Source organism: Caenorhabditis remanei, chromosome V, assembly GCF_010183535.1.
Source record: "Caenorhabditis remanei strain PX506 chromosome V, whole genome shotgun sequence".
In the NCBI taxonomy this organism is placed as follows: Eukaryota; Metazoa; Nematoda; class Chromadorea; order Rhabditida; family Rhabditidae; genus Caenorhabditis; species Caenorhabditis remanei.
The window spans coordinates 7,359,224-7,379,247 of NC_071332.1; the positions used below are offsets into that span (position 1 = coordinate 7,359,224).

General features: G+C 36.9%; 4 protein-coding genes across 4 annotated transcripts; 1 reads left to right on the top strand and 3 right to left on the bottom strand.

The window, feature by feature from the left end:
* Nucleotides 1-322: 322 nt before the first annotated feature.
* On the bottom strand, nt 323-2,409 carry GCK72_017911 (uncharacterized protein; the record flags this gene model as incomplete). The annotated part of the gene is made up of 7 exons (XM_003112537.2): nt 323-660; nt 708-1,361; nt 1,409-1,653; nt 1,766-1,854; nt 1,903-1,989; nt 2,036-2,194; nt 2,317-2,409. 7 exons carry the CDS (start codon nt 2,407-2,409, stop codon nt 323-325), a joined length of 1,665 nt encoding a protein of 554 aa, XP_003112585.2.
* Nucleotides 2,410-3,728: 1,319 nt separating this feature from the next.
* On the bottom strand, nt 3,729-5,902 carry GCK72_017912 (uncharacterized protein; the record flags this gene model as incomplete). Its single annotated transcript, XM_003112581.2, has 9 exons — nt 3,729-3,866; nt 3,922-4,059; nt 4,264-4,386; nt 4,438-4,620; nt 4,665-4,776; nt 4,827-5,014; nt 5,191-5,357; nt 5,441-5,562; nt 5,823-5,902. The coding sequence occupies 9 exons, from the start codon at nt 5,900-5,902 to the stop codon at nt 3,729-3,731; spliced, it is 1,251 nt and encodes a 416-aa protein (XP_003112629.1).
* A 10,791-nt stretch (nt 5,903-16,693) lies between these two features.
* GCK72_017913 (uncharacterized protein) lies at nt 16,694-17,419 on the bottom strand (the record flags this gene model as incomplete). Its single annotated transcript, XM_003112380.2, has 1 exon — nt 16,694-17,419. The coding sequence occupies one exon, from the start codon at nt 17,417-17,419 to the stop codon at nt 16,694-16,696; it is 726 nt and encodes a 241-aa protein (XP_003112428.2).
* A 692-nt stretch (nt 17,420-18,111) lies between these two features.
* GCK72_017914 (uncharacterized protein) lies at nt 18,112-19,788 on the top strand (the record flags this gene model as incomplete). Its single annotated transcript, XM_003112508.2, has 7 exons — nt 18,112-18,180; nt 18,228-18,464; nt 18,523-18,734; nt 18,782-18,926; nt 18,974-19,192; nt 19,241-19,585; nt 19,636-19,788. The coding sequence occupies 7 exons, from the start codon at nt 18,112-18,114 to the stop codon at nt 19,786-19,788; spliced, it is 1,380 nt and encodes a 459-aa protein (XP_003112556.2).
* Nucleotides 19,789-20,024: the final 236 nt, after the last annotated feature.

Below are 20,024 nucleotides of genomic sequence, written 5' to 3' on the forward strand. Positions count from 1 at the left end.
TCTATCGTTTCAGTTGACCGGTCTCGCAGCGACTGTGAAAAAAGGAAAAAGTGCGACCATGAAGTACGGTAAAAAGTTGAGCCAGTAAAAGCCGACAGATGAGCAAATTAGAATATTCGAAATATGAAAGCTTCATTTAAAGACATTTTCAATCGAAAAATAATGTTCAGTCTTTCGAAACTATTCAAAGATTTTTGTTTTTCGTCGTAAAAACGAAGACATATTAATTTGATTTCATCGAGAAAAAACAGAATAAATCAAACTTTTATGAGAAAAAAGTTTTTGAAAACAATTAATTCGAAGAATTCTACACATCATTCATTTAAATCTTGGCCGATTTCTTCTTTCCGTACACCAATTCCTGATATTTGTCACTTTCGCCGTCAAGTTTCTCCAAAAATTGGATCCTTCCTTCATGATAAACATCTCTCATTTCACATGTCGGATAAGAGATATGGAAATGACGTTCCGGACGATCCAAACTGTATTTTTCCCATTCATATGAATATTTATCTTTGCCATTTGGATTTCCATACTTTGCAAAATTTGAGAAAATGGTTGTAGTTTTCTCCATCATTTTCAAATCGTCCTCGGTTGCGTCAAATTTCGAATAGATTCCTTCTCCGAGTAGATAACGAAGTTCTGTGCAGTGTACAGCGGCTGAAAATGCAACTAGATAAATACAGAAAGTTCATTCAGAGGCTTACCTTTGAAAGGAAGCATACCATCCCACATTCCAAATCCTTCTGGATTAGTATAAGCAAATGTATACAAATAAACATCGTTTCCATACTTTGCAGCAGCCTTTGCAGCTTGGAGAACTCCTACATTGAAGAATTCATCTCCCACAGCTTCACATAATTTCTTTTTCATGGCAACTTCATCAGTTTGATCCACGCCACGAGTATAGGTTTCATAGAAAATAGTTTGAGCTTCCTTTGGGTTGCTCACTACATCCCCACCATACAATTCTTCTGAAGTCAAACGCAATCCTTGATCAGCTGGATTGAAGGCAGGATTCATCATTGCCAACATGAGGCCTTCGTACTCATCAACTCCAGTCATCATCTGTTTTTTTGGTGCTTCCCTCCTCAGCTCATCGAGTGGTTTGGGGAAGAAATCTCCATCCAAATTGGGAATAAATGTCAGAAAACCAGAGACTGACTTTTTGAATTTTTTTACATTTCTTAAAGTGTCAGAGGGCATTGATTCGTACCAACTGAGAAGAGCTCTCGAATCTCCACCTTTGAACCCATGGAACGTAGCAAACTCTCTGAAGACCTTGGCTTGATTTTCAGATGTTCTGATGGCAAAGTCGCAGTGAGCAGATCCAGAAATTGGGATGAATCTTTGGAAGAGATCTGAATGAATCATATGAATATATCAGTCCTCTGAAAACAAGAAAAACCTCTGGAGTGTGGACTCAACGACAGCAAATCAGTGCTAGCTCCGCCTGCACTTTGTCCCAGAACAGTCACACAATTTGGATCTCCACCGAAGGAAGATATGTGATTCTGGACCCACTTCAGAGCGAGAGTTTGATCCCACAATCCGAAATTTCCCCTGCATACATCGTCTCCAGTTGTCAAAAAGCCTAAGACACCAAGACGATAGTTGAGAGTGACAACAACAACATCTTTTAGTGGAAGAGTTCTGAAAATGCACAAATTATAAAAAATTATCAGATAATAACGACTGATAACTTTATTTTTAAGGCACAGTTGATGAAACATAGTTTGATGGAAAACAAGAATAAAAAGCTTACCCTGAAAGAGAGTAGGCACAGAAATCAGATGATCCACAGAGTTCGTAGCCACCTCCATGAATGAAAAACATAACCGGTCGACCAGATTTCTAAAATGATACCCATATTTCAGGCTAACCAGAAAAGTTTAGACTCACAAACTCCGCAGATGGAGTACGTGGAGCAAAGACATTCAGAGTGAGACAATTCGCCTCGTCTGGCTCGTCTTTTCTAGGCCCAAGCATCTGAAATATATTTGAAAGTGAACTTGAGTTCTAAGAACTGTTAAACCTCTTCAAAGCCTCCAGTTTGAATAGCAACTGGTCCATATTTGTAGCAGTCTCTGGGCTCCGTCCAGGTATCAACTGGGACTGGTTTCTTGAAACGAAGTTCACCAACAGGTGGCTTGGCGTATGGGATCCCAAGATAACCATCGACGATGACGTCGTTCTGAACTTTCCTTGATAAAAAATCAGGATCTAGATTTGTCAAAAATATAAACTATCCGTATTTGGAATAGTGTGAAGATCATGTCCACTATCCAAAAACCTCATCATTTCTCTCAAACTTACATGTTTGTAAACATTTCCCCGAACCGGTCCACACGTTGCTTTCACCACTTCCACATTCTCCTCCGGTGTCAAATGAGATAAGAAACCTCCCATGACTGAAAATAAATTGAATTGACTGTTAAAGTATTCTCAAAAATGAAATCAACAATTTGAATATGACAGTTCTCTTTTTATACATGTCTAAAGTTGTGAGACATCAACAAGACCTAGAGAAATAGAGAAACAAAGATGGACTACACACAAACACAGAGACGGTCTTTGAAAGGACGCTATGCGCAATGTGGTTTGGTTATAGTGACTACACTTTTCCCATTGATTCCTTCTTTTTTCGAAGGGATTATTTGATGATGAACACATTTACTCAAAAAACTACATAGCACATTGTTTTAGTTGTTTTAATTTGATCATCCAATCGTATCGCTTCAAAAAAAATTGGAGATGTGGAATGTTTGGTGGGCATTGGAACAAATTCTAAGGAACAAATGAATGGAACAATAGTTTGTTGATGTTGATACTTTTTTGCACCGTCAACTTCGTTTTTATAGTTGTCTCTTTTTTCCAAACATTGGGAAATATTGATCACTCGACCCGTAGTTTCTGCCATTCTCGTTCCGCCCCTTTGTGGTTTGAAGTCTTCAATTAATTGTAGGAGATTGCGATTTGGGTTATTCGAGAAACCCGGGAGAACAGAAAAGAAGAGATACGACAAGGTTATTGATCGAGAAGCTAGATTGCTCACTGAGACAAAGAAGAAGATGAGACGCATTCCATGTAAGGAAACGCAGTTCGCATTCCCTGGGAGAGCTGTGAGAACAGAGATTCAAGTAGAGTCTCACATCTTCAAAATCGATTACTGTAGGACACATCTGAAATTCAACTAATAGCTATTGTCAAACCTTCATTAATGTATGAAACGACTGCTCGAAGCCAAAGACTACTCACTTGATCTCTTTTTTGAAACAGATGCAGACTTTTCTGAATTTCTGAGATGTTGTATACCCCGCTAATAGAACATTTGCCACTATCATTTCCTTCTCGCCTCCAAAAAACAGTAAACGAAGACTTATGACGTCTTAGAATTGAGAGTGGGAACCCTTGTAATTTATTCAACGTTTTCTTGTTTTCGCCTTGAAGCCGTCTGGTTCCGACTTCTTCACCACGTGTGAGTTCAAGTTTTTATAGAGTTCTTTTGTTTTAAAAACAAGATAAAAATTGAAAAATACTATAGCTGAAAACGAACAAAAGAGAACAATGAAAACATTACAAGAAAGCTAGAAACAAACCCCGTAAAGGCCCGTTTTGAAAAACACAAATAATAAAATGGCTGTTAGTAAATATTACTCAAAATATTACTCAAGCTACCGGAATTCTAAAAAGAAACAAAGCTATAACCAGTGAGAAATGAAAGATATCTAAACATTAGAGGGTCTCGAGACGAGACGAGTCTCAGCCATAGATCGATCCGTTTCAATTCGAGACATTCGACCACAACGCATTCCTGCTTGAGAGAAATATGATTTTCGTTTGACTTGATCCGTTTGTATCACAGCCTGAAAACCCTCGAATTTAAATCTGTTCAATCCAAAAAAGTTCTGTATAACCTACCTTAATATACATGACAGTCATATGTCTGAACTGTTGGTTACAGAAAAGGAAAACGAAGAATGGGATGGTCGCATTGACAAGCGACGCCAAATTGTTGCCATGGTTCAGGAGACACATCAAGTAGCTGTAGTTGTCACCCTGGAAAAAAGAGAATTTTCAGTAGAAATATTTCCAGCTACTATCCAATTCAGCGTGAAAATAAATATCTATCATTTTTTCGCCAAGCTCATTTAGATTGCATAGAAAACAAAGCGTCATGAATCATCATCCGAGAATAATTAGTTTTTACTGGAACGTGAAAAAAGAGAAAGGAAAAAAGAAAAAGAAGAAATGAAAGCATACCTGTATGGCACTTGCTGAATGGGTCAGAGTAGCTGGTCCTTCGAATACGAGATGAGTTAACGTGGTGGCAACTGTCATCCGGATCACACATTTTCTTCGCTGAGAGAATGTTTCTCCGAGATTCTGAAACAGAAAACGTTGAGATACAGCTTCTAAAAAATGAAGGAATTTTACCTTGAAAGTGAATTTCTTAATAATTAAAAGTGTGCAAACTAGCATTGCAATTGTTGGAATCACAATGGAAACTGCCATCGTTGTAGTCGCATAAAATCTTCGATAGATTTCATAATGCGGATTGTTTCGAGCACGGAAAACTGATTGGAGGAACCAACAAGCAGCATTTTCTTTTTTGAAATTCTGAAACTGATATATAGATGCTGTATAACTAGCTGAAAACTCACTTGAATGTACTGTTTGACTTGTGTGAATTCTTCAACATCTGTCACAATCACGATTGTAAGATGAAGAAGTGTTGCAGCAAATGCAGACAAGATTAGCACAATCCATGTCATTCTGGAACATTTCAATTCCCAAATTTGCAAAATTTTCTGAGCAAAACTCACTTTTTTGTGCAATACTTTCTAAAAATAAATGGTGTCATGATGCACATGACTGTCTCCATTGTGACCATAAGTGTGAGCCATGTTGACATTGTTCCACTTATATTCGAAACCATCATCAGATACGGACGAGATTTCCAGAATAGGGGTTCCAGATAAGAGAGTGGTTGGGCATTTGATGCATGTAGTACCTGGAATAAAAGTATTTATAACTGCTCTTGAGTTAATTGCTATTCTTTCATTTTGTACTTTTGCTCGGGAACAATACAACAAAAACGAGCTGGACGAAGACACTGAGTCTTTAGTTAATTGAATTCTTTCTTGTCTTTTTTGTTCTTTTAACGACATTATTTTCAGCCGAATGTACCTCCAGAATTCGTGAAAACATGAACACCATGTTGGCAATCGCTTTGGCACGGAGAAAGTGGACAGAGCTGGATCCTTCGAAATACGGGAGACCGTAGATCAAAACGTTGAGCATGTTTCCGAAAAAGCAAAGCGTCATCAAGGGAGGTACAGCGTATTGGAGGTATGCTGAAAGAATTCAAATGGTTTTTAGAGCGTCCAAGGTGCGCCAGATGGTTAACAATTTATATCCTGCACTGTACAAAACCTACTTAATTCAGCCCAATCGCAGCCAGATGTGAAATTCATAATGTGTCTATATTCTGGAAGGGCTGAAGGCATCGAACACTTTGCAATTCCTTTTTCTTCTAAACTTTGAATTGTTGCCATTACTCTGAAAAATCAGAAACTTTTAGATTCAAAATTCATGTTTCTATTTTTAGATTCCATATTTTCTGACCGCCGTGCAGATCCAGATATTTTATGAAGTATTCCAAGTTTGTGGGTTGATTTAAAATTCATTTGGAGTGAAAAAGTTTCAGAATACTTTTAGACACTAATAATAAATGAGGGGAATAGAAAGAGGACACCTGGTCGTTGACTTGAGACATTTGAATTTTAGAAAAGATCAAAAGAAGAAGAAGAAGAACTCACTGGACACAGTTGTATGGTTCGAGAACTTTATCGAACTGTTCCACACACATTTGGATTATTTCTGCTGGTTTTGGATCCATTTCTGCTGAAAATAAATATGTGTAGACACAACAAAATATGAAAATTTCAATAAGGAAGACATGAGGAAAGGTCCAGAGTGAAAAAGAGAAGGGAAGAAAAAGGCTAGAAGCGTTTTTGAAGAAGATGGGCGGGGCTTTCTCGGGAGAGAGAAAAGAAGAAGATGGGGAGGAGGAAGAGTTAGAGAGAGTTCAGAATGTATGCAAAAATGTCGTAGATGACCTGATTATTCAACTACGCATCACCCAAACGTCAAGATAGAGAAATGATGTATTGGAGGTAGAAAATAGGAAAGGATAGGTGAGCAGCTGAAAGTTCATTACATCGGAATTTGTGATCAAGGTGTAGTGGTGGTATAAGAAAATGTAGGAGTGAGGGAACATTGCGTGATAATTAGCAGTTTGGACAAGGAGAAGAAATTAAATATTAAAGATCTAAAAGCAGAATTCGTATATTTATGACGACAAGGTGACTACTTGATCCTGAAAAACTAATTGCTTGAGAAAGTTCTTATATAAAACTGGTACTATCCTTTTGGTGGACTTCCAGAAGGTTTATGATTTGGTTAGTTCTAATTTGGAACAGTATCCAGTTCATCTCATTTCCTAAAGGTTGACAACAGATCTCATGAGAATTACACTTGAAAACCATGGTCTAGTTCTTCTATAAACAAACTCTCAAAGGTCATTTTACGAAATTTACAATCTGAAATTGAAAGCAATAAAAAGGGAACGGCAATAACAAAATGAGTAAAGTAAGCCTTCTGAGCATCAGAGAGAAACGACTCAACCACCAAAGGGAAGAGAAAAAATAGTTGAGAAAACTAATTATATGGGTTAATCTATTTGTGGCATCGCCCAACCGCACGTCTTCTTCGTGGCAAAGATGAGAAGACGTGGAAGACGAAGAAGAAGAAGATGAGGGCAAATACAGAAATGAGTAAAGAGTAAAAGCGACAAGAAATGAGTTTCTTTTGGGTTTTGGGCTTTCTGAAATCGAAAATCGGACATCCCTTTGCCTTGGTTTAATTTAGGTTGATTCCGGAGGGATGACGGGATGTAGCTGGTACTAAAGTAGGCGTGCAAAGAGAATTCTGCAGGTGGAAAGTGAAGGAAGAAACGAAAAAACGTTCAAACTACTAGTGGAACACACATTTGTATTCCATTCACTCCTGGCCAGAATGGAAGAAAAAACTGAGCAAAGGTTTGGAAAACCGAAAAGACAGGGTACAGATGAACAAAAGAACATGTCGAGTGTTGGATAGAGATAGATAACAAAGCTCCGCCCCTTTTTTCTATTTGCTCTTTTATTTATTTTTAGGAGAACTATAATCTCTCATCGAACATTTGGTCATCCCTATCTCTCTCTCTCTCTCGAGCAGTGACATTTATAAACTACTCGTCCTTCTTTTTTCTTCTTTTTGGCTTCTAGTACACACAGTGCAACATCTTTATCCTAGCCCCACCTCCACCGGAACTTTAGTTTCCGAATCAATCTTTGAAGGCGTGATTCGACGATTTGAAGGATGTATGATTTCATTGCAGACAAACAAATGTGCGAAAGATCGACAGGGTTCATTCACAAATATTTGTTAAAAAAGAGAGAAGGAACCTCTTCTGCAAAAATGGAACCTCATAAATCTGGAAGCTGGGATCCCTCATTTACGTCACAACACAGAGATCAGACTAAAGGGATAATAAAAAAAGAAGAAAAGATTCTATTTCTGTGTTGCTATGTTTCTACATTAAGATATTTCTGCTAAATGTGTCACTAATCTGCATTAATCTTGACGAGCAACCACCACGTTTTTCACACGTCTTCTAGGCTTTTATGAGTTCAGGATGAACCAAAAATGTTATATTGCTCTTTTCTATCAAAAAAAATTGGGAGCACAAAGAAGAAAGAAAGTGACGATGAATAGAGAAGAGAAGGGACTTGTTTTTCCTTGTTGTTTCCGGGAAAGTCAGTTCTCTTTGAGTGGCCAATGGGTTCCTAGTGGTCAGAATGAATATATTGTCTCGTGACACCTTCGTTCTCACATTCATAGTTTTACAAGTGGGTGGTGCCCCCATGGACAATGAGGAGGACCCCGTGAGTTTCGTCCCTCTGGACCTCTGGAGGAAATAAGAACGGAATTGAGTTTTTGTTGAGTTGAGGAAGATTCAATTGGTGGTCGACGACCACTTCTTTTGGGTCGTTTTTTGGGAGAACGGATCGAACAGCTGTCTCAATTTTAGTTGGAAAAGGAATTGAGATGATGTAAACTTTTCTATGGGAACCAATCTAAATCGAAATTTTGTTCCTCTAAAATGAGCTAGTTTGAACTAAGGAAATGTAAGTGGTTGGATTTGATTTGAATTGCAAGGAAAAAGCAAAAAAGTAATCTGGAAACTAGAGTAGACTTTATTAATTTTAAAACTTAAAAGAAGATATTCAGAGTGAGATACCTTGTGCAAATCATGGGCAAGAACTGGGCAAGTAAATCTACAAAATAAGGAAAGTGGTTGAAAAATAAATGAGTGAATAGTATTTTTCTTGATATCACTTTTTGAATGAAATCTACAATTTAGGTAAGAATTCCATTTTTCACAACAATTAGACATCCTTTTTCTTCTTCCAACTATGAGAAAAACTTTTAAAAAATCCATGAATCAGTCTAATCCGTTACTAGAAGGAAAAACTTTTTTCAGAGTGACATTTTCGAAAATTCAAAAAGTTCAGTTCACCATTCAAAAATGCAAAGTTTCTCATGAGAAGAACTTGAAAGGAAGAACAATCAGCAGACAGATTCTTGAGGAGCCATAAAGCAACGTGTTTCAAAATGAGGTGCAAAGTAGATGGTGACGTTAGAAATGGATGCAAAGATAAAGGACATGGTCCCGTACGACAAGTACAACTGGAACATGTGATTGTTGTCAGAATTCACTGCTTTCATGATGAAACTTGGACAAATTCAGAGAAGATCAAGAACATCGAATGACTCTTGAGTGGTTGTACGATCAAAATTTATTCGCATTTGTTCTTTATTTTCTTTTCCAGATCACTTTAGTGGGGATTCTGCACCCACATACGTATGTACGTATTTCAAATAAAAAATGAGAAAGCTAATCCAGTTGCCACCTCACGCAGAGACACGAATATTTTAATGAAAAATTTGGTGCCGAAATGACATGAAGAAATCCCCCAATCTCGCCCTCATTTCTATTGAATTTGAAGACAAAGATTGCTGAGATCAAATGGGGTAAAAATTATTTCAAGTTTTTCAATAGAAATTTATTTTAAAAATTTGATCATTGATGGTCATAATCAGTCTGATGAATGAGGATGACGATGTCGATCCCACCTGATCTTTTGAAATTTTACTCCCAGAAAAGTACGAATAGAGTGGGGAAAAAGTAAAGTAATCCTAGATGGAGAGGAATTCTGGAGCAGCCGAACTACTGCAAAAAATGTTTCGGCATTCTCTCTTGTTGCAGCCGGTGATTATCTAGCGGCACCCATCTAATCTATGGTTGTCGTCGTGTCGTCTACAAAAAAAAACAAAGAGAAAAAGAACAAGTCATGGAGAATAAGAAACAAGAATAAAGGAGGATGTATGTGTACTTGGACTATGAATAAAATAGGAAAAGAAGAGGATGAGACGGACCTTTTCCTTTCCGAATGCAATCTTTCCTCTGTCCTTTTTCCTCCTTGCACAATGAGTTTGACCGGACCAAGTAGTTGTTGCACACATATTGCACACATCATCGGAATGGGTGTTTTAGAACAAAAATAAATGAAGAAAGGAATGAAAATGACATAGATCTTAGAAATATTTCCGAGCTTGATGAGAATGTAACTTCCAAAGGAACAAAATTATTTCGAGAAGCCATTTTTGGAAATAAATTTTCGAAATATGGATCAGAAAGACACAAATTGTGGAATAATATGTACAAAATTGTTACTAGGAAGTACATTAACTTCAAATACTTTTTCATACTTTGATATTTTCACGTAAATCAGAATCAAAGCATTTGGACGAGGTGATCTAGGTAATAAAACAGATCTGAATAAGACCAATTCGGGGAGATTTTGCTTCTTTTTTTTCAGTTTTTTATCAAATTTTGAATAAAATTTAAAAAATAACATTACTTTTTTGGGAAATAATTACTGGGTATCCTTGTAAAATTCGGGAAAAACGTTTTACTGCAAAATTTGATTGCAGGTTAATTTTTTCAGCAAAATAGACATGTGATCTGGTGCTTCCAATAATATTTTGCAATAGGTTTTGAGAATTCTTTATGGAAACTCGAAAAAGTTTTAGAAAATGCAAAGGAATACCTTCAAACTATTTATTTTCAGATTTCGAATCAGAATTTTCGATTACCTGAACCTATTTCTGTTCGTTCCAATACCTATAAGTTCATGCAGGTGGTTCGGGAAACCAATGGGTTATTCTACAGAACTGGAAGATATTTGGTGCTTTCGAAGCTTGCAACTCGAATGGAAACAATAAAACACTGAGAAACTCGAAAACAACAGCACTATAGAACACCGAAATTTGAAACTCTTCGGGTGGTATTTTATGGGAAAGGCATATATGGAATATAAAAAAGTTCTTGAAATAGATATTCTTTGAGAATGTATCTGGAACACACGCACATATTTTGCGTTCTTCTTTCCTACATTTTCTTCTCCCAAAAAAAATATTTACGCAGGCATCATCACTCGTTCGTGGTAGCAAAAATGAGATTCGATGGATGGATAAGGAGAATGAACTCAAAATAATGGGTTGAAGGAAGAGAAGAAAATGAAGGAGGGGAATATAAAGGGAACAAAAAAACTGAGAACGGATTGTTGTGGAAATTGAAGAAGCGAAAGAATGAAGAAGAGGATTCTGAGCATTTACGACTTGTGACTAATAAATAAATTGAAAAATTCTCAAGACTTACCAGTACATATGTTGCCAAGAATGTCTCATAACATACAACTAAATAATTCATTACGTAATGTAGATAGGTCACATTTTCTATTATGAACATGTAATGGATCCATATGGGTACTTCTTGAATGAATTTTCATGATAATGTCTGAATGAATCATTCGTCTACTACTTTTGGGAACGGGGAATCGTGAATTACTCATGATTGTTCACTCTCATTAAAGAAGTTTGGTATTTTTTGTAGTCTGGATCATCTTTTGATTTGGTTGGTTTGGAAAACTGAACGGTTGGAGAAATGCGAGACACTTGGAAGTGTATTTTATTCTCCATAAACTTTGAAATCTTTTGGAATCCTTTGTGCAAGACGAGATTGTTGTTGTGGAGGCCCGTTTTCCAAAATGTGTTCACTTAGAAATAGACTTTTGCCTTCATTTTGTTCTACGATTAGCAGAAACTAGTCTAGGTGGAAACCTTCATCCACGGTTAAAAAAGCAAACGTGCAGACTCGGAATCTCAGTTGGAGACAATAACCATTTACTCTGACAGGGTCTAAATATTTCCAGTAAACTAATTTTCAATGGAATAAAAACGCAATTTCTGGAATTGAGCCGCCCTGTAGATACCAGAGGCTCTCAAGACTAATAATAAGTCATTGTGTTCAAAAACAACTTTACCAAAGTGAAGAGGGATGGGGGGTTCCCTTCATTTTCTTTCCTTTCTTCTTCTTATTCAGTCGGGTTTTGTTTCCGTGTTATTGGCGTGTTCGCATGGGTAATTATATCAAATTGAAGAGGGGAAAAAACGACTGGAATGAAATGCTTTTTACACGATTGGCTTGCTTCTGCAAAACGTCGACACGCGAGAGCATTACCCAAGAATGAGCTTCAATAATAATAATAAGAGGATGATAACAAATCGAAAAGGCAGGTAGTGCCGGCCAGTCTTCTTAATTAGAAATACCTTTGGGGATTCAAAGAGAGCGAGAAACGGAACTAGACTCTTCTAATTATGTTTTCCAATAAAATCTGAGTTCTTCGGATGTGAGGAGAGAACGGAAACAAGGAAATAGTTCGGGGAAAAAGAAGTTCGAAATAAGAAAATAGTGAACTTAACAATTCATTTTCAGACTTCATTGTGAGGGTCCGTTCGCTCGGAACCTAGAATTTTAGAATATTGTTTTGAAAACAAGTATTTCTTGAATTTGGTATCTCAAACTGCTATTAGAATCTTGAAAATAAAAAGAACTACTTTTTAGTGAGTGAGAACATACAATGGGGACCCCAGAAAGACGCGCCAGAATCTGTTAGAAGCCGACAAAACACAAGACTTTCGAGGATAATCCCCACAGTCATTACCTGAAAGGAACTCACATGTCTCATTTTAATTTATGCGGTATAAAAAGACCAAAAAGTCAAGAGACAAATATCTGGCTACAACTGATACCGACTAATTCTATTATACGTATAAAGCGAGGGTGGAGAAGAAAAAAGTGAGGGCGGATTCTAATTTTCTAATCTCTTGGGGCTTTTGACCAGATACAATCCACTAGTTTTTTGTTGTTTACAAGATTATTTGTTGTCAAATGATGTTGATCTGGAAGATAATCTTTTTAATCACAAGACAAAGAGGAAGAATAAAAAAGTTTAGTAGTAATGGTCACTCTTGGGGGGATAAGTTGAAGGGGATTTGCAAGATCTTACATTTTTTGAAGCTAAGACTCAGATTTATTAAATCTTATTCTCTAAAACTTTCGAAAAAAAGTTTCAGAGAGAGAAATCAGCAATAAATCTAAAAGGAAACGCCCTTCATTTCATTCTTGGAGCTTGATGAATACTAAAATGTACCAATGTGAAAAACAAAATGAAAAGTACTTTTTGTCCGAAATCAAACTCGTAAATTTTCAACAAAAAAACACTTCTAGTCAGGAAAATAACATCACTTTTAGATATTTTTGGTTCATTATTATTGCAGATATATTTTCAAAAGTTATAGCAGGAAAAAATAGGCAAGGTACTTACAAGGGAAGTCTTTGGAGACGCCACTTTCAAACGACCTATAAATTTGGTTATAGGTATTTTCGACCACGGGGAGTCCATTTCTGCAGTCAAAACCTGCTAAATGTCTCTGTGAGCCGAGTTATGAGCTCTTAAACTTTTCATATGGGCAAGCTTTTTCACATGGAATTCCAAATCGGACGTATATACGCCACTGCTCAGTTGAATTTGTGTTCCCTAGCGGTTTACCTGTGTTTGTAAGTTGCAAAAAAGAGAAAATCTAGCGTATACTACTTGTCGATTTGGAATTCCATGTGAAAAAGCTTGCCCATATGAAAAGTTTAAGAGCTCATAACTCGGCTCAGAGAGACATTTAGCAGGTTTTGACTGCAGAAATGGACTCCCCGTGGTCGAAAATACCTATGACCGAATTTATAGGTCGTTTGAAAGTGGCGTCTCCAAAGACTTCCCTTGTTAGTTACATTAAGGAACGGGGACGAAGGATGAGAGGAAAATGTCACGAAAATCAGAAAAAGATCAGAAAAAAGGAGAGAAAAGCAGGGATGAATCCCGAGAACAGAAAAAGAACAGAATGTTTCAAAAATGCTAAATCGAGCAAGCCTCCCTCTGAATTCTCTTTCAGAGATCTTAATGTTTTTTTCACTTTAAAAGTAACATTTCAGATATAAAATGTGATCTGAGGGACCGCCCATTTCCGGCTCAGGACATTCTAAGACTATCACAAGATCTTGTGTTAAAGATCAGTTTATATAGGAATGTACTGTAAGCGTCGTTAGATTCGTTTATCAAAGTTTCTTCATGGAACGCCAGAATTACATTATTCAATCACTTTTATTTCTTTTCTGTTATATTTTTATCTTATTTTTAGCCGTTCTCTGAGAAAAATATATGTACAATTTGATCGAATAAAGTCAATTTATGGAGTGGCGTTCCATTATCATTATAAGAAATGTCCATGGGGGAAACCGATAATTGAGTGGGTTGAAAATGTAAATTTTGGTTATTTTCTTCATTTCTTTTTATATAAGAGGGAAGTGTGACCATTGGTCTTGAATATTTATAAAAGGGACCTATTTTCGGAAAGAAAGACTCTTGGGACAAGCCGGGGGTTTCCATTTAATCTAAAACATTTCTGATTCTTCTTGGAATCCAATTCCAGACTCTGATTCATCTGAGGAAAACCGAAACATCGGCAAATATTTAAGGGTACGCCCATCTCGCAGTCAAGGACGGATACAAACAACAAATGAAATGAGATTTTTGGGAGGCTCAAAATGAATGAGTCGAAATTGAATCGAAGAAAGAGAAGACATCAATGAGCTAGCTTCATTCTAAAGTACGCCAGAAAGCCACGTCACATGAGAGGGTAATGCGGAAGAGTGGACAAGACAGGAGACGTGTTAAATAATGAAGAAGATGTCGACGTTTGGAATAAGAATTCAAAATCAGAATGCGTTGATTACTGAAGTGAATTCAGAAGAGCAGGCCAAGGAAGTAGACGTTTCCCGATCCTCATTTTATACCCGATTTTTCAGAGAAAAACAATCAAAGTAAATGATGTCCGTCACATGAAAAAAATCAAATAGAATTGAATTTCTTTGACAAAAAGTCATGTTTTCGACTGTTCCAATCCATCGTTTTGTCTTGTGTTGGCAGGCATGACACTTGGGAAAATGGGAAAAAAGCGGACAAATATTTTGCAATGTTTCTGTGCTGATTGTTTTCAAAAAGAGCACAAAATTGGAAAATTGGAGTCTTTTAAAGAATTGAATAATCAGAGATTGAAGTTAGAACTTTGGAATTTTGGAAAATTAGAGTTTAGATGAAAGAAATAAAACAACTCAAAAACTACATACATCTTCGATAGAAGAGGCTCAAAATTATGAAGACGAATGAAATAGTTCACTTGCTTTCGTCCATAATTCAATACAATCTTGAGAAAATCCAGAAGGAAGTGAGGGTGTGCTTCTCCAATTGAGAATAAAAAAGGAAATAAAAAGAAAATGAAGAAAGAAGTATAAATGAAAAAATTTGAGGCTAGAGTGTTGTTTCGCTGAAAATTTTTGGTGTTAATGGTACACTTGGGATATTATTCATTGTTTTAATCATTAGGTGCGGGCTCGGTATTTTAATTTTAGTAATCTGCAATTTGGAAAGGTTATGTATTATAGTTTTTTGTTGGTAAAACTGAAGTTGGATGTTGGATATGACTTTTTTTGATAAGACCATTCAGAATCCAGGGTTTTGAAATCCAGGGCTATAGATTAAGGAGCCAAATGTATGGATAGAATATATGCTTGGTGTCCAAATTCAGAAATTATTATGTAACAGTTAGAATCTGAAATTCTAAAACCTACGACTGGAAATTTGAAATCAGGAATATAAATTAAAGTTTCCGATTCTAGAATTTAGCAGTCCTAACACAACTTTTCATATATTGAAATCTGAAATTTCAGCAACATTTTTGACAAGATCACTAATCTAAAATTATCTCTGAAATAGTGATCCAATGAAAGCTGTGATTGATGTCTTAAACCCAGAATCAACTGCTACATATATACATTTTTCTGAGAAAACAACGTTCCAAAATGGGGTAAAATGTGTGATTGACACACACGGAGGTGTTATAAAAATAAGCAGATTGAAGTCAGCTTTCGTCATCCAACACATGCAAAAGAAACATGATAAATATAAACAAAAGAAATAACTGCGGCTTCACTTCTGCTAAAAAAAAACTGGAGAAAACGCAACAAGTAGGAAAAAATTAGTGTGAATCGGTAAGAGTTGTAAATGTAGAAGTATTTGCACGCGGATTTCTGATGATTTATTCACGAATCTTCTAGTTGCTAAGTTTGGAAAAATCTCATAAATCATTTGGATTCAAGTGGATTTCGAAAACTCTTTTGGCATGTTTGGAAAAGTGAAAAATGAGTCTAGCCTCCAGTGTTTGTAACTTTATGACTATGCTCTGCCGAGAGATTAGCTGCTTTCATTTGTAGTTTTAGGCATTTTAAGCTTTTTGGAACAACTCCAATGTCTTCTGTTCAAATACAAAGTGTCCTTTTTTGACGAACATCACATTTCCGGGAAACTTCGAAAAAGAAAAAAGACCACTGACAAAACTTCGACACTTGTCAAATAGAAAAGTGGTATCAAGTTACCGAAAAACAAAAAAAGATGTAGGCCGACTATCGGAACAAATGAAAAGTAAAGAACAAGTAGGTACGCGAAGAAGACTCCAACTGACGTGGCGACCGGATATGTTGCACGGCGCATCGGAACCCGTGAGTAATCTCGGTTAATTGGGACACTCGTGACCACAATGTGCATGCTCACACACGGAGCAATTAAAGATATAAAGGATAAAAGAAATACGGAGCAGCAGAAGAAGAAGGAGCAAAAAGTAGAAATGAAATGCAAAGTATGACGAAAATTGGCATGCGCGGCCATGATGGATCAAGGCTGTTTGGGTGATGATGATGATGTGATGTGGGTGAAATGTTTTTTTGCAGAATAAGTTGAACACGTATTTTAAAGAACACGTTTAGGGTATTTTGTTTATTCAAAGTGTTTTTTGTTGTTTCTCGTTTTGATTTTGATCTGATTCACCAAAAAGATCCAGACAAAGAAGCCGTATTCTGTTCAGAATGAGATCTTTAAAAACTATTATTAAAAAGAATGAAGATGAATCATGACATTCAAGAACATTTGGTTCTTCAAGTTATTTAGTTTTGTTACCAGTTTTCAGAAATTCCAAGTAAGTAACTTCCAATAAAACCTGTCCAGACACATGAAAGAAAAAATGATTTATGTGAATTACGACCGAGAAAATACAGACAGGGAAAACGAAGTTAACTTCACTTTGTTGAAATGAGACGGTGTGGTCCATTACGAGAAACACGAGCGACTGGTTTTCCATGAGCGTATTTTTGAGCAACGGCAGATGACACCTTGTAGACGTTGGCAGCAACGTGAGAGGTGCGGAGATAGACAACCTTTGGCTCTCCTGTCACAGCAACTGGTGATCCATTATCATAACTTCCATCTCCATCATCTCCAGCCAATTTGTATTCTTCTGGATCTTCAGTTACAGCCACTGGGTCTCCATTATCAGACTTGCCATCTCCATCACCCTTGTAGATCACTGATCCAGTAACTGCTACTGGATCTCCGATTCCGTAGGTTGCCTCTCCTTCATCTCCAGCCGATACTTGTGGTGCTCCAGTGATGGAAACTGGATTTCCATTCTTACCATGATCTTCACCATCTTCGTCCAGTCTGATCTTTGGTGGTTCTCCTTCTCCATCACCATCTCCAGTTCCATATCCTCCATCACCGTCTCCATCTCCAGCTCTCTTGTACCATTTGGCGGGTCCATTTTTGTGTTTTCCACCTTTAACATCATCACTTATTGGATATAATTTCACTGGTAGCTTACCGTCTCCACCTGTTCCATAGCCTCCATCATCGTCGCCATCTCCTTTGTAGAGTTTGGCAGGTCCATTCTTCTCGTAAGATACTTGTGGTCTTGCGAGTGAAATCGCAATGAGACCACAGAAGAAAGCAAAGAGAATGATCTTCATTTTGATGAAGTGATAAGGAAATTCGAAACTGAGAACTCTTTTATACTCGGATCGAAAAATTAGAGATCAGTGTGGCAGACAATGTTTTGACGAAAAATGTTTTGTGTTTTTATGATTATGTCTGTTTGATGTGGTTGATAAGCGGTTAAGAAACACGCAGTTCATAAGTGATTGTCAGTCTTTGAAGCAGTTCAAAGACTAGATGATGACGTAGAAAAGAGAAAAAACATGAAGGAGAACTGATAGGAAGATTTTAAACCAATTGAGAGTCAGCGAGTATTGAACTGACAAAAAACAATTCGATGTGTTGCATTCCTATTGGATGAAAATGCACAAAGTACCCGGTTCAACAGAATCAACGAATTCAATTTGTCATGTGAACTTTCAGACGTTATAAATAAATCAAGTTTCGTTTTTTTTTTTCCATGAATATTCAAAGAAATATCTCGATAACAACATACTAAGGTTATTGAACTTTTCAAAAGCACAAGATTTTTTTAAACTGACATTGAACAGAAATTCTCTGTTTCTTGAAAATCACGTCTAGGATGAAAAAACTTAATAAATTTTCAACGTGATCCCTTTCTGAAAACACAACTCCACATTTAGCCACGCTGGCTTCTGCGACGTGTCTTCAATGTTGTTTCCTGATATCATTATTTGACGAAATCTGATAAAACTGTAGAAGAAACATGTTAGCCAGAAGAATTGGTACCCGTCTTTTGCAGACACGTGGACTCTCTAGAATTCAGTTGTCCACTGTAAGTTCATTTAGATTTTATGAACTGTTCAGAAATCGGTATTCTAGACGGCAACTTCATCGATCCTTCGAAAATGTAATACTCCAATGGCGAAGAAAGATTCTCGACAAGTTCATGCAATTCCAGGAACTTCGACTGTTGTTCCAGAACAGGAAATTTCTATCGCAACTATGGTTTCATCGATTTACGATCATGTGAAAAGATGTCGTCCCGAAGATTTCACTGAAGAAGATAAAAAGAAGAAACCTCTGGAGCCACGCACCATTACAAATAGTTATCGCAAAGTAATTTTTATCCTGTTTTTGTTCTAGGCATCCAGCTATCCGGATATCTTTATTTCAGTTCGTGATCCCATTGAGCACTGATATCGAGAAACAAAAAGAATATTTGAGTGCAATGGGAAATGTACGCATTGGGAAGATTCTGGAAGACTTGGATCATATGGCTGTTCACGTGGCGTACATTCATAATTCTGAAAATGGATCTCTTGAGGGACCGATGACATTACCACGTACTATTGTCACTGCATCTGTGAAGAGAATTGATTTTCATAAGTGAGTTAGGAAAGATTCCCATGCTGAACGATAATTTGTGGTTGCAGAGAAGACATTCACTCGTCTAGAGATATTATCATAGATGGACAAGTCACTTATGCTGGAACAAGTAGCATGCAAATCTCGATTCGTCTTTTCCAGAATGATGAGAATGGGAATATGGTTCATATTCTGAAAGCGGACTTTATTATGGTAATTGAGAACATTATGAATTTACATATATACCTGAAAATGTCTAGGTTTCGCGTGATCCGTTGGATGGAACCAAGAAAGTTCGAGTGCATGGACTGGTGGCGAAGACTCCAGATGAGGCGGAGACAATTAATCAAGCAAAGGAACATTTCAAGACGATGAGCAACAAAAATGAGGAGCCAACGAATGACGAATTCAGATTGATTCATCGCATGTACAACAAACTGATTGGCAGAAATATGGTTAATGATATTCCAGTGTTAACTGTCAGTTTATAGAGAATTCGAGTATCTCACAAATTGTTTGTTTTTAAGAATTCTGAAATCTGGATGCACAAAACAAAGCTGTCGGTGACTGAAATCTGTTTCCCCGAATATCAGAATATGTATGGGAAAATTTTTGGTGGATTTTTGATGAGAAAAGCACTCGAATTGGCATACACAAATGCGAAAATGTATTGTAAGGGAAGAGTTGCAATTCGGTCGATGGATCATATCGAGTTTGCAAAAGCCGTTGAAATCGGACATGTCCTTCATTTCGATTCATTCGTCACTTACACGGATGGAAAGTATATTCAAGTGAAAGTAGCCGCATCGATTTCAGATCAGAATAAGTTGCCTGAGCTTGCTAAAATGAACAATCCGACACTTGGACAAGAAGTGAGGAGGAATTTTCTTAGTTTCATATCACTACACCGCTTGAATTTCAGGCTCGTGTCAACACAAATGTCTTCAATTTCACCATGGAAAGTATGGAGAATCCAGATGTGTTGACAGTTGTTCCGAAGCATTACGTCCATGCGACTACGTATCTTGAAGGCCGACGTCTTCTGAATAACACTCTCAAAAGAATTATCAACTGAAGTTCAAGCACTCTTGTAGTTCCTACAAATGTATTCTATTGGTCGATTTCTAGCTACTTAAAATCTCTGAACTGTCAAAAGTATTGTCGAGAAATAAATTTATGATATGAAAAAGAATGACTCAACAATAAAAGGATTTAGAAATTTTCCGAGAAGAGAACAAGGAGAAATGAGAAAAAGAAAAGAGGAGAAAACAATTATAAACTGCGCAAAAAAAGCACATACATTGAAAGAAG